Below are 13,221 nucleotides of genomic sequence, written 5' to 3'. Positions count from 1 at the left end.
GCCCGTGTAAAATTATATAAATGAAGCCCGAATCGAAATGAAGTCCGATCGGGTCCCGTCAGGTTCGGGCAAAGATCTTAAGATCTATTTTCTATACTCGATTCTAGATTCAAGTCAATGAATATAGATTTAACCCTTGTGGGTTGTTGGGGACGTTTTCGTCCACTAGGGGGTAAAGTTGAGTCTTATTTTGGCCACAACTTTCTCTGTGTTTGAGCTAATGGAATGATTTTTGGTGACAAATCTTATTTTGACCCATATTTTGGGAAAATGCTTTGAAATTTTTCAAAAACTCAACGGTACACTGTGGGCAAATTCACTACCCTTTCGGGATGTTCGTGGATGAAAACATCCACTAAATTAAACTGCTGTAAAAATGTATCAGATAAATATTTTTTTCTATTTTTTTTGCATAAATCTATTAATCAACCTCAGTCCTGATCAAAACTACCAAATTTTTAAAAAATTCCAAGATTTTAACTTTTTAATTACCAAGTTCATAAATGATGTCACTGATTTGGGAAAAAAACCACACAAAATTACATATTTTCAATATAAAAAGTGATTGTGGACTGGATTTTTTTTTACCTTTTATCACAGTCTTGGGCATGTCAAAGATTAGTAACAAGATTGGCTTTGATGCATTGTTAGTTTTTGTGCAGCATTAGATTAAATTTTTTTTCTCCCTAATTAGTTGTTGGTGGCTGTTTTTGCCCCATTGACTTCCATTATAACGACATTTTTTGATTGCAAAGCCATGACACCATATAATCATGCATTCTTGATTGTTTGTGGTTTTCACTTTTGGGAAGAGGTAAAAAAATGTATTTTTACAGTTGATCACTAGGTGGGACCATTAACCCTTTAAATAGGCCTGTGCAAAAAAAGGCTTGGTTTCTGGCTTGTATATGGAGTTATATGGAGTATAACAGCAAATTATAGTGTTTGTGTGTGTGAGATTCTTGATTGTTGGAGGTTTTTCCTGTTGGGAAGAGGTAACATTTGTTATTTTTTTTACAGTTGATCACTAGGTGGGACCATTAACCCTTTAGATAGGCCTGTGCAAAAAAAGGCATAGTTTCTGGCTTGTATGGAGTTATATCGAGTATAATAGCAAATTATAGTGTGTGTGTGTGTGTGTGTGATAGAGAGAGAGAGAGAGAAAGAGAGGGTGTGAGAGAGACCTTTGTGCACTTACCTTGATGTACAGTATAGAAAAAAATATGCACCTCATGCTCTCAGAACTACATGGAGTAAACAATAAAAAAAGAAGTATGTTTATGCACCTGCTTCCTTTTGATGGTGAAAAGTACAGATGGCCTATAAGTTAAATGCTCCTCTTTTCTTGATGGTAAAGGCAGTTTAAAACCTTAAAATCCTGTAAAAAAATCTACTTCGCATCAAATTTATGAACATAATGTATTTTGAACCAAAATGCAATACCAACTTCAAATAAGCTGCAGCTCGCTGGAGGGGTCACGCTACATAATCATTTCTAAAACTTTGGTACAAGTCAAGCCCTTTCTCATGTTGCTTGCTGCTCTTCTCCCCATTAAATATCCAGCACGATGGCATGCAAGTGTTTAAATCCACGTACTTTGCTTTTGTTTAGTCTATTCGCTTATTAAGTCTGACGTCACGTAGCAGCGCTTCCGTGTCCAAACGCTCTATCAGTTACCACGAGAAAACAACAAAAGGTGCTAATATAAACTCACAATGTGATAGAATACTAGCGAAAAAGTTATAATATTAACCTTTAACTCCATACCGAAGTACCAGATAGCCAGACAATGAAAATATAAATATAAAAAAATATCTAAAAATTGTTTGTGTTTGGGACGCTGTGAGCACGGAGACTGTAGTGTATATCGTAAGTTTGAAAGCATTTAACTTAAATTATCAATATGAATAAACAGTGCTCATACACGGCTGCTGAGGTCATATTCTCAAGTGAAGCGAGTTGAGGCCTGGACCCAGAAACAGCGCTTCTTACGTCATCACTTAACAACCGAATACTTTCACCCCCATTAAAAGGCAGCAGGTGCATAAATACACTTTTGTTTACTCCATGTAGTTCTAAGAGCTGAGGTGTACATTGTGATTTTCTGAAATATATTAAGGTAAGTGCGCAAAGATCTCTCTCACACACACTCTCTCTTTCTCACACACACACACATACACACTCAATATAATATGCTGTTATACTCCATATAGCTTCATATACAAGTCAGAAACTAAGCTTTTTTTGCACAGGCCTATCTAAATGGTTAATGGTCCCACCTAGTGATCAACTGTAAAAATAACAAATGTTACCTCTTCCCAACAGGGAAAACCACGCACAATCAAGAATCTCACACACACACAAACACTATAATTTGCTGTTATACTCCATATAACTCCATATACAAGCCAGAAACTAAGCCTTTTTTTGCACAGGCCTATCTAAAGGGTTAATGGTCCCACCTAGTGATCAACTGTAAAATTAACAAATTTTACCTCTTCCCAAAAGGGAAAACCACAAACAATCAAGAATGCATGATTACATGGTGTCATGGCTTTTCAATCAAAAAATGTCATTATAATGGAAGTCAATGGGGCAAAAACAGCCACCAACAACTAATTAGGGAGAAAAAAAATAAATCTAATGTTGCACAAAAACTAAAAATGCATCAAAGCCAATGTTGCTACTAAACTTTGACATGCCCAAGACTGTTATAAAAAGTAAAAAAAAAAAATCCAGCCAAATTATCTTTTATATTGAAAATAAGTCATTTTGTGTGTTTTTTCCCCCCAAATCAGTGACATCATTTATGAACTTGGCAATTAAAGAGTTAAAATCTTGGATTTTTTTTAAAAACATTTGGTAGTTTTGATCAGGACTGAGGTTGATTAAGAGATTTATGCAAAAAAAATTGAAAAAAAATATGAATCTGATACATTTTTACAGCAGTTTAATTGAGTGGATGTTTTCATCCCGAACAACTCGAAAGGGTAGTGAATTTGAACAATCCACAAGGGTTAATACAAATACTATAATGTATAAAAAAGAACAGTGAACAGTCCACAACACTATCGTCGTCGTCTTGCTTACGAAATCTAAAATGCTTCCATACCTCTGACTTTTTATCTGAAGGTGGCATCAACGTCGACAAAGCACCTGAAACCCTTTAAGCCAGTGGTTCTCAACCTTTTTTTCCACCGGGCCGCATTATGGTCCAAGTACAAGTCTCGCGGGCCGCACGCACATTACGTCACCAATACAAACCAACCTGATTTATAATATTATAGCCTAAATATTATCATATCTAATCGATTAGATTCATTGAAATAAATAAATAATTCTACTACACTTGACTCTGTCGGGAGCTGAACAATTTTGTGAAATTCGGCTCGATATAGTAACAGCACAATGAATTTGCGATTGTAAAGCCTGTGTTATACTTTCCGCATGAGCAATCGGGACGCAGACACGGTCAGCGCAGACGCAGACTTTTATACTTCCGAAAGTGCACGCTGATGGTCCGCTCTGCAACAAACATGTGAACAAATAATTGCCCAGAATCATTGCACATCGCTGTCTTTATATTCTTTATTGACGGATTGCACAGGTTCGATTGGCAATGAGCTTCTTCACACTGCCTGAACATGTGCAACTGTGCTTTTGAAGCCTACTGACCACGCGCACCTGTCCACGCGGTCGTCTGCTCAGAGCCTCGGCACACATTCTCCGATGGCGTAAGACGCGCACGGGAGCATGACTTGACGACATTGCAGAAAATGTGCGTTCACAAATGTAGCCTGTTGATCCAAATATGGAAAGCACTTTCGAATTTAATAATATGAGGTTCTCTCCAGAGATGTTTTGCCACATTTCGTCAATTAAGGATGATTGCTGCGTAGTATATAGTGTTTCTATTTGCTTGAACTTCAAGTGAATTGCAAAAGTTGTGTGTGTGTGTGTGTGTGTTCAGCATATGTTGGGCCGCATTTGAATTCGTGACGGGGTACAGGTTGAGAACCACTGCTTTAAGCACTGAATGAATGAATGACGGGTTCGTTGGTAACATCGCACAAGGCACATAAGAGGGTGACATCTAGTGGAGAAGATTTGTAATTAGATTAACGCCAATCTTACGTTCAATGTCTGCGGAAATAAATATGGAAAAAAATCGATTCATGGCCTTTGAGAATCGATTTTGAATCGACCACATTTTAAAAAACGATTAATCGAAAAATCGATTTTTTTTACCCAGCCCTAGTACAACTTCAATATATTGCATAGTACAAAATCCCAAAGTTCAACAGTAGAGCATGGAGCTAGCTAGACCAATGTAATGGGTTTGATGCCCAAAGAATGCATGAACTGTATACCTTGAATGCAATGTTAGTCAAATTGAATAAAAGCATCTGCCAAATGCATAACTGCCATTTGAGTGGCACTTGGCATTTTGTTTTTAAAGATTTAGAAATCAAATCTGTATTTATGTTTATTAACATGTTGGGTCAAATTCTGCTTCAATATATGATCCTACAGTACATGCTGTCCTATATAGGTTTGGATTTTAGATTAAGTACAGCCTGAGTTGTCTATACACTCAGTCTGAAGGTGAGGTTGGTTTTAGTAGAAATCAACTGAAGGTATTTGTCTTAGAACTTTAAATGGACCACTAAATCAAAGACTTTGCTTCTTTGATGGAGACTTCAAATGGAGATCCCTTGTGGACAACCAAACCATCTGGCCTGATTGGGGTTGCTTGATGGTGATGGTTTGCTTGGATCTTCTGAATGAGTAAAGCTTGCTGCAGTTGGACTTATGCTGCCTTCTAAGATCTGTTGGCTTTATCAATATTCGTTAACAACGATGATTAACTGGACTGGGTGGAAAAGAGGGGACCGTATCCCAGGAGTTAACATAGACTGATTCATCTCATGTCATAGCAAGTGGAGTGTCAGATTTGGAAAGTTGGTGCTGGGAAGAAGGTTTTTTTTTTTTTGCCCATGGTTAGTTGTGACTCATCATTCTCTCACCAGATTCACTACTGGTGCTAAAAAGACCAGCTTAGAATGATTTTCAGAGCTAGTCAAAGCTGGTTTAAGCTAATCTAGCTAATGGACCAACACTAATGTATATTTAACATTATACACTAACAAGTTTGAGGTTAGTAAGGTTTTCTCATTTTCTAAAGAATTAGAAAAAAAAATTTTAAATAAAAAAAAAAAATATTTTTTTTTTAAATTAGTTTTATTCAGCAGGGATGCAATAAATTGATAAAAAGTGACAGAAAATACATTAATAATGTGTTTGTGTGTGTGTGTGATATGCATAATTATTAATATATATATATATATATATATATATATATATATATTTCACAATATTACAGTTCTACTGTATTTTGATCAAATAAATGCAGTTGGCTAGCATAAAAGACTTCTTTCAAAAACATTTAAAGATCTTACAGTGCCCAAATTTTGCGTGTAGTGTGTTCAAAATCCACTTACTTATATTGTGCCTGGAAGTGCTCTTGTACAAAGCTGTGACGTACACCAGGCTGAGTCTGTGGTGGGGTCCGGGTATCAGAGACGAGCTTTCCATCACCTCCTTCTTGACCCTGCAACAAAAAGGTCATGTAGACATTTAGATAGATGGGAGAACACTTTAGAAGAAGTGTTAATGAGAATGACCTGATTTCTGTCTCACACAGCAGGCCAATATTACACTCTCATTCTTAGCGCTTGTTTGAAGTTTTATACTGGCAGTAGTGAACTTGACAACAGCTAACAGAAAGACACAAGGATAAAACCCACAGGGAGAGCTGATACACACTTCTCAAGGTCAAAAAACAAGAAAGATGATAGAGACCGTATGCCTACTACAGCTTAGGATTTAATGTCAGACAAAGAGAGGGAAAGAGGAAGGTGTATAAACTACTACTGATTGAAAAGTTTCAACCGGTTTCATCATGAGATGAAAGCAGAGTGATGGCCACCGAGACCTAAATGAATTAACAATGCTACACACCGTCTATCATCTGTTTTAGAGTATGATAATCTAATATAACCAAGATCTGATCTGTCAGTCAGACAACAACTTGGATGCGTTTTTGATACACCCTTTGCAATGCTTACACATCAAATGGATATTACAAAAAGTGGCTTTAGAGAGAATTTTTTTAATTTGATTTAGAATTGATTACTTTATTACTTATTCAAATATATTTACAGACCATTTATTGCAAGAGGTAGCATGAATGCATTTACACTGAAATTATAGTAGCATTATTATAATAACTATACTCTGTCTAAAATACAACACAATATTAAATTCTTATTTATAGTACTATTGCATAAAATCAATAACATTGCTTTTCAGGACAAAAACAGCACTCGTTGCTTCGGTCACATTGTTTATAGTATATCATATGCTATAAATATGAGACATAAAACTGAATTCTATTGCTACATCAAACAGTTGTTACCCTATCGTGTTCGTCAGCTGTGTGAAATGTAAGATGATCTACATAGATCTAATACTGTATGTTAGATTTCTTACATTTATATTTACATTCTGACTTATTCTACTTTGTTTTTATGGCCATGTAGGTTCAGCTTTTTAATGATTTAATATATAGAAGTAGGTCAAGGCTCTGTCAAACTTAAATCTGTAAATATTCCTTTAAAAGCAGCTTAAGCACAATACTTTGAAGCATATTGTCCTTATCAAAGCTTTGCAGTTCGATTCAGTCGATTAGCTCTTTTCAAAGGAGTCTGGCAAAGCAAAGTGCTTGAGAAAGACCCTCCCCATGATTTCTCGCTGTCAGCTGAATCACGTCTGCCCCCTCACTGACAATCTGAAAGCCAAGCAAATATATGGTTAGAAAGTGGTTTTACATGCAAGAAAGACACAGCAAAATACTGACTAGAAAGTAAATTTTTACTTTAGTGTATAATGGAAACTTTGAGAGAGTTTATTCACCTCCTTTCTTTGCCTCAAGAATGTGCTGTCTTTATCGTCTCCCTTTTCTACATTTCTTAAATAGCCACTCTTGTTTTTAATACCGCTGTTTTTCACTCTTTCACTGTTTTTTAAACGCTCTAGTCTACTTAATACTCCTTAACTAATAATTAGAGGCTTGAGGTTTTGTACAGAACGGTACTCCAGAGCACAAAGAGGAACAAATCCTCTTTTCTCTTTCTAGAGGCTTGAGATTCAGTGGTATCACTGGCGTAACTGCAGAACTTAAGAGTCTAGTGGTTTTTAAAAAAGTTTAAAAAAAGAGCAGTGTTGGGAAGTAACTAAGTTAAAAGTTCTGCTACACTCAAAAAAAAAAAAAAAAAGCACAAATATATTTTCTGTATTTAATCCCATTTTATTAACTTTGTTGCTGACCTTAGATGGTCAAATTCAACCATATCAATAGCAAGAATGACTTTAGATTAGGGCTGAAATGATTCCTCGAATAACTCGAGTAACTCGATTACAAAAAATGATCGAAGCCTCTTTTAATTTATTTTAAATCTCACGTCAGGTTCTTTCGCAATGATTTTTTTGTAATGTGACACAACGCGTTTACGTCACCCACAAAGCGGAAGGAGACACAAGCGCTGTGTCCGAAATCGCATACTGCAAGGAGTCAGCAGTGTTTTGATTTGAGGACGCGGGCAAACGTAAAGAGAACGTCGTGGCGTGTGTTTTTTTTTAAGGTTTAATCACACAACATTTCTTCCATGTTTTATTTTTAATAGTAAATCCCCTTTGTTTACCGAAAAGTTAAGTTTGCTTAATTTTCAAAAATTAAAAGATGAATTAAATTAATGTTTTATGTGTTTAATGATTAATGTGCATCTGAGAAAATGCTGAATGGCACTTAAATGCACTTAATTCATCTGTAAACTTTATTGTCATTGTTTACAGTACAAGTACAGACAGAGAAACAATAGCCTCTTTCACACAGTAATACCAGTAAATTGCCATAAAATTACCGGAACGACTTTACCGGTAAATTAAAAAATGCGCTGTTCACACAGTCAACAACATTCCATCTTTTTTCCGGAAAAGCACCATTCACACATCCATTACAAAATACCGGTAAATTCTGTGACGTCAATAACCTCTAAACAGCTGCGCTCGTATTTTTAAACATGGAGGGTAATACGTGTTCAGTATTTCTGTTGATGGTTTCATTTTTGTTTCAAACTTTAGTATTCATGCAACTGCTTTTGTTACAGAGACATCGTAATAGACGACTGGTTTAAATAATTATACTCACCATTAATAAAACACCTGATGCTGTCGGGAGCTGACCAATTTGTTGAAAATCGGCTTGAAAGGATTAATAGCACAATGAAGTTGCGATTGTAAATTGCAGTCTGTAAGACGCGCGACATTGCAGAAAAGGTGCGTTCACAAATGTAGACTATGCTGAAGCAAATTCATATCAAATAGTCAGTTCTGTGTTCAAATTGAGTTCAAAAGATGTCGCAAAGCACCGGAAAAAGTAATTACCATGAATGTGACAGAGGGAAATAGTAAAAAGATATTTGAATTATTTACTAATAAATTGTTTTCTGAGTCTGTGTCGCAAGGATGAAGTTGCCTGACTCGTCATCTCCTCATTAGACGCGCCTTCTATACGGATTATGATTGTATTGAGATTTTTTGTTGTTTGTTTTTATTATTTCGTTAAGTAGTAGCCTAATTTAAAGCTTTCTATAGATATATTTATCATGTCTGTGAGGCATGAATTCGCTGAGTTTCGGTTTATTTTTGTAAGCTCTCCTGATCAAGACGAGACGGCAGAAAGCATGTTTGTTTTCTTTATTTTTTCTTTCTTTATTTTATATTATGATCGTGCTGGCACCTATATGTCCCAAAAAAGCATGCTTTATCTTGCACTCTCCGCACAAAATATTCGATATAGCGCACATCTGGGTTTAACGTTAAAACATCGTTACATGCTTGAACTGTTTTATAGCTTTAGATTTTATTTGAGACAATTTGTGATGATTTGAGAAGGCTAAACTGATTAAACATAGGCTATGTAAACTCTCTCTCTGTGCTGGCCGCTTTAAAACAAAACTTATAGGCCTGTTTAACGATCAAAAACTGCTCCAACATACAAAACTGAACTATTTTAATAGCTGAAACAGTAGTATAAGCTGTTTTGGGAGAATTGGAAAAAAAGACGGGCTGAAGTAAGTTGTGGGGCAAACTGAAAAGTTGATGCCGAATGTCCAGCACTCTTCTCCACTGTTCCGACTTCTCGTTTGTACCCTATGTGTTTTTCCATATGTAAAAACTAAAATAAAAGTTATTATTATTTTTTTTTTATTGTGTTCGGCATGGTGGGCCGCATGTGATTTCATGACGTACCGCGGGTTGAGATCCACTGGTTTAGAGTTACAGGATTTATGGAGTAGCAGGATCCTCAAATAGATTGACAAAAGTCATAATAGGAACAAGAAATACTTCCACTACTACTTCGTTTGTGATGGTCGTTTATTTTTTAGATATTAAGACGCAATGTTTTCAGTTTATTGATGACCTGACTTTGTCCTGTGAATGCATTGCTCTCAGAGACAGTTAACAGTTATTTTATCATACGTTACTGCATCACTAACAGTTTCTCTCAGATGACGACATATTTCTTCATCCGCCCGGATAAGGAGGAGCGCTTTAATTTCACTGTCGCTTCAGTTGGATGACATTTATTTTATTTTATTAAACAGTGCGCTAATGCGTCACATTGTTATGATTGGCCCGGAGTAGACGTCTTACGTCACCGTGTTCTGAACTCTTACGTGCTCATACCGGTAATTTTCCTTCTGCGTTCACACACAGCATAATTCCGGCAATTTACTGGTAATGTTACAACTTCTCATAACAGTAAATTGCCGGAACGAATTTACCAATATTTTTGAAAAGATCCTGTTCACACATGATCTCTTTACGGCAATTTACCGATAATTTTCCGGAAAAGTCTGTATGTGTGAAAGGGCTTTATGGGTAATAATTAAATATTTTATTTTTGATGTATGCATTGCATTCTATCCATCTAAAAAAGGAAACTTAGTTGTTCATTTTAAAGGACCCAGGAGTCTTATTTTCTCTTGCATAATTAATATTGCACTTTAATCAAGCAAAAACACATTTTATTCGATTACTCGATTAATCGATGGAATTTTTAGAACACTCGATTACTAAAATATTCGATTGCTACAGCCCTACTTTAGATAAACGTTTTTATTTATTTATTTTTGCTTTGTTTACTGCTGAAGAATATTTAATTTTCTTCTCTTGCATGCTATTCTTCATGTAATCTAGAATGTCAGAACAGCTGAAATGTTTGTTTGAGCTGTGCCCTCTTCTCTACAGAAATGAATTTGCATTTCCTTCAGCTTGAGGCTCATTCATTTCACTTTAGGTGTGAAAGGGCTTTTACATTTGCCAAAAATACAAACAAGCATGCCAAGCCCATATGAGAAAAAGTACTGCAAAAGTAATATTCTGCATTACTTTTCTATAACTAACCAATTAGTTACTTAGTTTTTATTGTTTAAATTGGCTTCATTCTAGTAAATTATTTCATTGATTATTTGATTCACTATTTTATGATTCAACCTAGTGAAATGGCTCATCCTTAATGCATAATTTATTCATTTTAGTGATTCAGTTCATCCTAAATGATCGGATTCATTCTATTCTGATTAATTCTATTCTGATTAATTCTGGTGAATCATATCAGCCTAGATGATCTGATTAATTTTAGTCTCATTGATTCTAGTGAATCAGTTTGTCATATAATAAATGATTTGTCATTTATTCATATAATAGTTAATCCATTCAAAAACATCTATTTATTTATTTAGGATTCTAATTGAAGATTCGAATTGAATTCTGTATTTTATCTTGTGGTAGCTTTTTTGTTGTTAATATCTTGTATTGTAGTGAGATACTTTTTCAAACAAGTAGTTTGATTTTAGTTTAACTGCTTTGAAACTGTAGCTTGCCAAGCTACAAGCTACTCATAAATCATAAGTTAAATCATTATCATTTTACTGCAGGATGTACAGCAGAGGGTCTCTAATGGAATTTTAATTATCCTGATTTTGCAAATAATAAATTAGTAGTGCATTGGAAATTTTGCAGCATCAAATTTATGGCTGATGTCTAAGAAGAAGTTTTTTTTCCCCTAGTAGCCCTGTGATCTCCTCTGAGAGCCAAGTACTAAGTTAAGTCCCACAGGCAACACCGTGAAATGCAGTGCTGTACAGATACACATTCCATTGTTATCTGTGTAGGGAAAAAAGGAGGAAAATACTTCAGGCTATTATTCAACAAGTGGTCTTATCTCTTCACTAAATTCTTCTCCCTATCCCAGCCTGGCTAATGAGTGTGAAGGACTCAGAAGATAAATGCTCCCATACCCTTAGTAGGGAATGTGTCTAAGTAACTGAACTACCATACCATTCTGCTCCAAAGAGAGAACCTACAGTCCAAGGACGCATGTGTGAATTGATTTAACTGAACTACAACAATTACATGATTAAATTAATTACAAATGATCACAAAATATTACTGATCTTTTACAGATTATTAATGTTACACGACAGTGTTAAAGGAATAATAAAAACATCACAGTAATCCATAAATTATCCAATCCAGTCCATCAATTAAGGTGTTACAAAGTGAAAAGCTGTGTGTGTGTTTGTAAGAAATAAATCCTTCATTAAAGGGTTAGTTCACAGAAAAATGAAAATTATGTCATTAATAACTCACCCTCATGTTGTTCACGGTTCGCGTCTCCAACAAGCATTAATCCACAAATGACTTAAGCTGTTAACTTTTTTAATGTGGCTGACACTCCCTCTGAGTTAAAACAAACCAATATCCCGGAGTAATTCATTTACTCAAACAGTACACTTACTGAACTGCTGTGAAGAGAGAACTGAAGATGAACACAGAGCCGAGCCAGATAACGAACAAAAGACTGACTCGTTCTCTAGTCAAGAACCGTTTCTGTCGGATGCGTCCGATTCGAGCTGATGATACTGCACATGTGTGATTCAGCATGAAGCAGACCGACACACAGAGGTTACGTATGTAACCCTCGTTCCCTGAAGGAGGGAACGGAGACGTTACGAATGGGATCTCGCCCGAGAGCCCAATCACCTTCGAGTGTTACAAAACGAGCCAATGGTACACAAAGTACCTTGGTCTGCGGGATTTGCATCGCGAGCTCCGCCCCGCAGAGCGGGTATATAAGGAGCAACGCGAGCAACTCGCATTCAAGTCTTCGCTGAGGAGACGAGCCAGTGACCCGGCCGTTCAGCGGAACAGCAATGTGGCAAGGGGACGTAACGTCTCCGTTCCCTCCTTCAGGGAACGAGGGTTACATACGTAACCAAGACGTTCCCTTTCAGTCGGTCACGTTCGACATTACGAATGGGGTCCCTTACAAAACGCCACATGGCTGTCTTCCAGCGACCCGTGTGAGTGATAGCACCCTGTCGCGAGGCCAGCGCAAGTGAGGGCTCATAACTTAGAATACACTGGGTAGCACATTCCAGCTGGACGTATGCTAGCAGGCTGCCTGCCCGTGGGAGGACTTACAGAAGGCAGGTATCCACCCAGGTGGTGATACATAAGAACTCTGAGGTACCCAGCCCGCAGGGTGGAAGTTTCAATGACAGAGCTGGCAAGGGGCTTGCCAAGGGAAAGACACATGCTGCGGAGAGACTTACTGTGGACATACACACGTGGGATTGCCCAGAAAGGGGAATCACACCACATGGAGGCACCTAGTCCCACACAGGGCTGACCAAGGGGCATGTACACAAGTGTTGGACATTAACAGTGCTGGAGGAACCCAGGGTTCTGACTGAGGAACTCACCTGAGGGGGAATAGCGCACGCATCCAGTCTGCGGAGTGGAATGGCGCAGCAAGCGGATTGACACCGAGCAGGTCCTTACTGGCCTGAAGGGGCGAGTACCCGGGAGGACACGGGCTCTACACGGAGATTATAAAATCTCGCGAATGTGTTAGGTGTCGCCCAGCCCGCAGCTCTACAGATGTCTGTTAGCGAGGCGCCATGCGCCAGCGCCCAGGAGGAAGCTACACTCCTAGTTGAGTGAGCTCTCACCCCTAGGGGGCATGGCAGGTCTTGAGCCTGATAAGCCAGGACAATAGCATCCACTATCCAGTGGGATAACCTCTGCTT

General features: G+C 37.3%; 1 protein-coding gene across 2 annotated transcripts in view; it reads right to left on the bottom strand.

Annotated features, from left to right (window-relative positions):
- Window positions 1-13,221, bottom strand: part of LOC132148887 (ubiquitin carboxyl-terminal hydrolase 43-like) — a 95,358-nt gene that overhangs the window by 44,762 nt on the left and 37,375 nt on the right. For both annotated transcript variants that reach the window (XR_009434976.1, XM_059557653.1), the window contains exon 3: window positions 5,503-5,612. Coding sequence is in view for 1 of the 2 variants with exons in the window: in XM_059557653.1 (XP_059413636.1) it covers window positions 5,503-5,612 (110 nt within the window). In the remaining variant the exon portion in view is untranslated. The remainder of the gene's footprint in view (window positions 1-5,502; window positions 5,613-13,221) is intronic.

The sequence above is a fragment of the Carassius carassius genome, chromosome 9, assembly GCF_963082965.1.
Source record: "Carassius carassius chromosome 9, fCarCar2.1, whole genome shotgun sequence".
NCBI classification, from domain to species: domain Eukaryota; kingdom Metazoa; phylum Chordata; class Actinopteri; order Cypriniformes; family Cyprinidae; genus Carassius; species Carassius carassius.
Note: the sequence above shows the minus strand (reverse complement) of the source record. Positions and strands in the feature narration are given on the sequence as shown.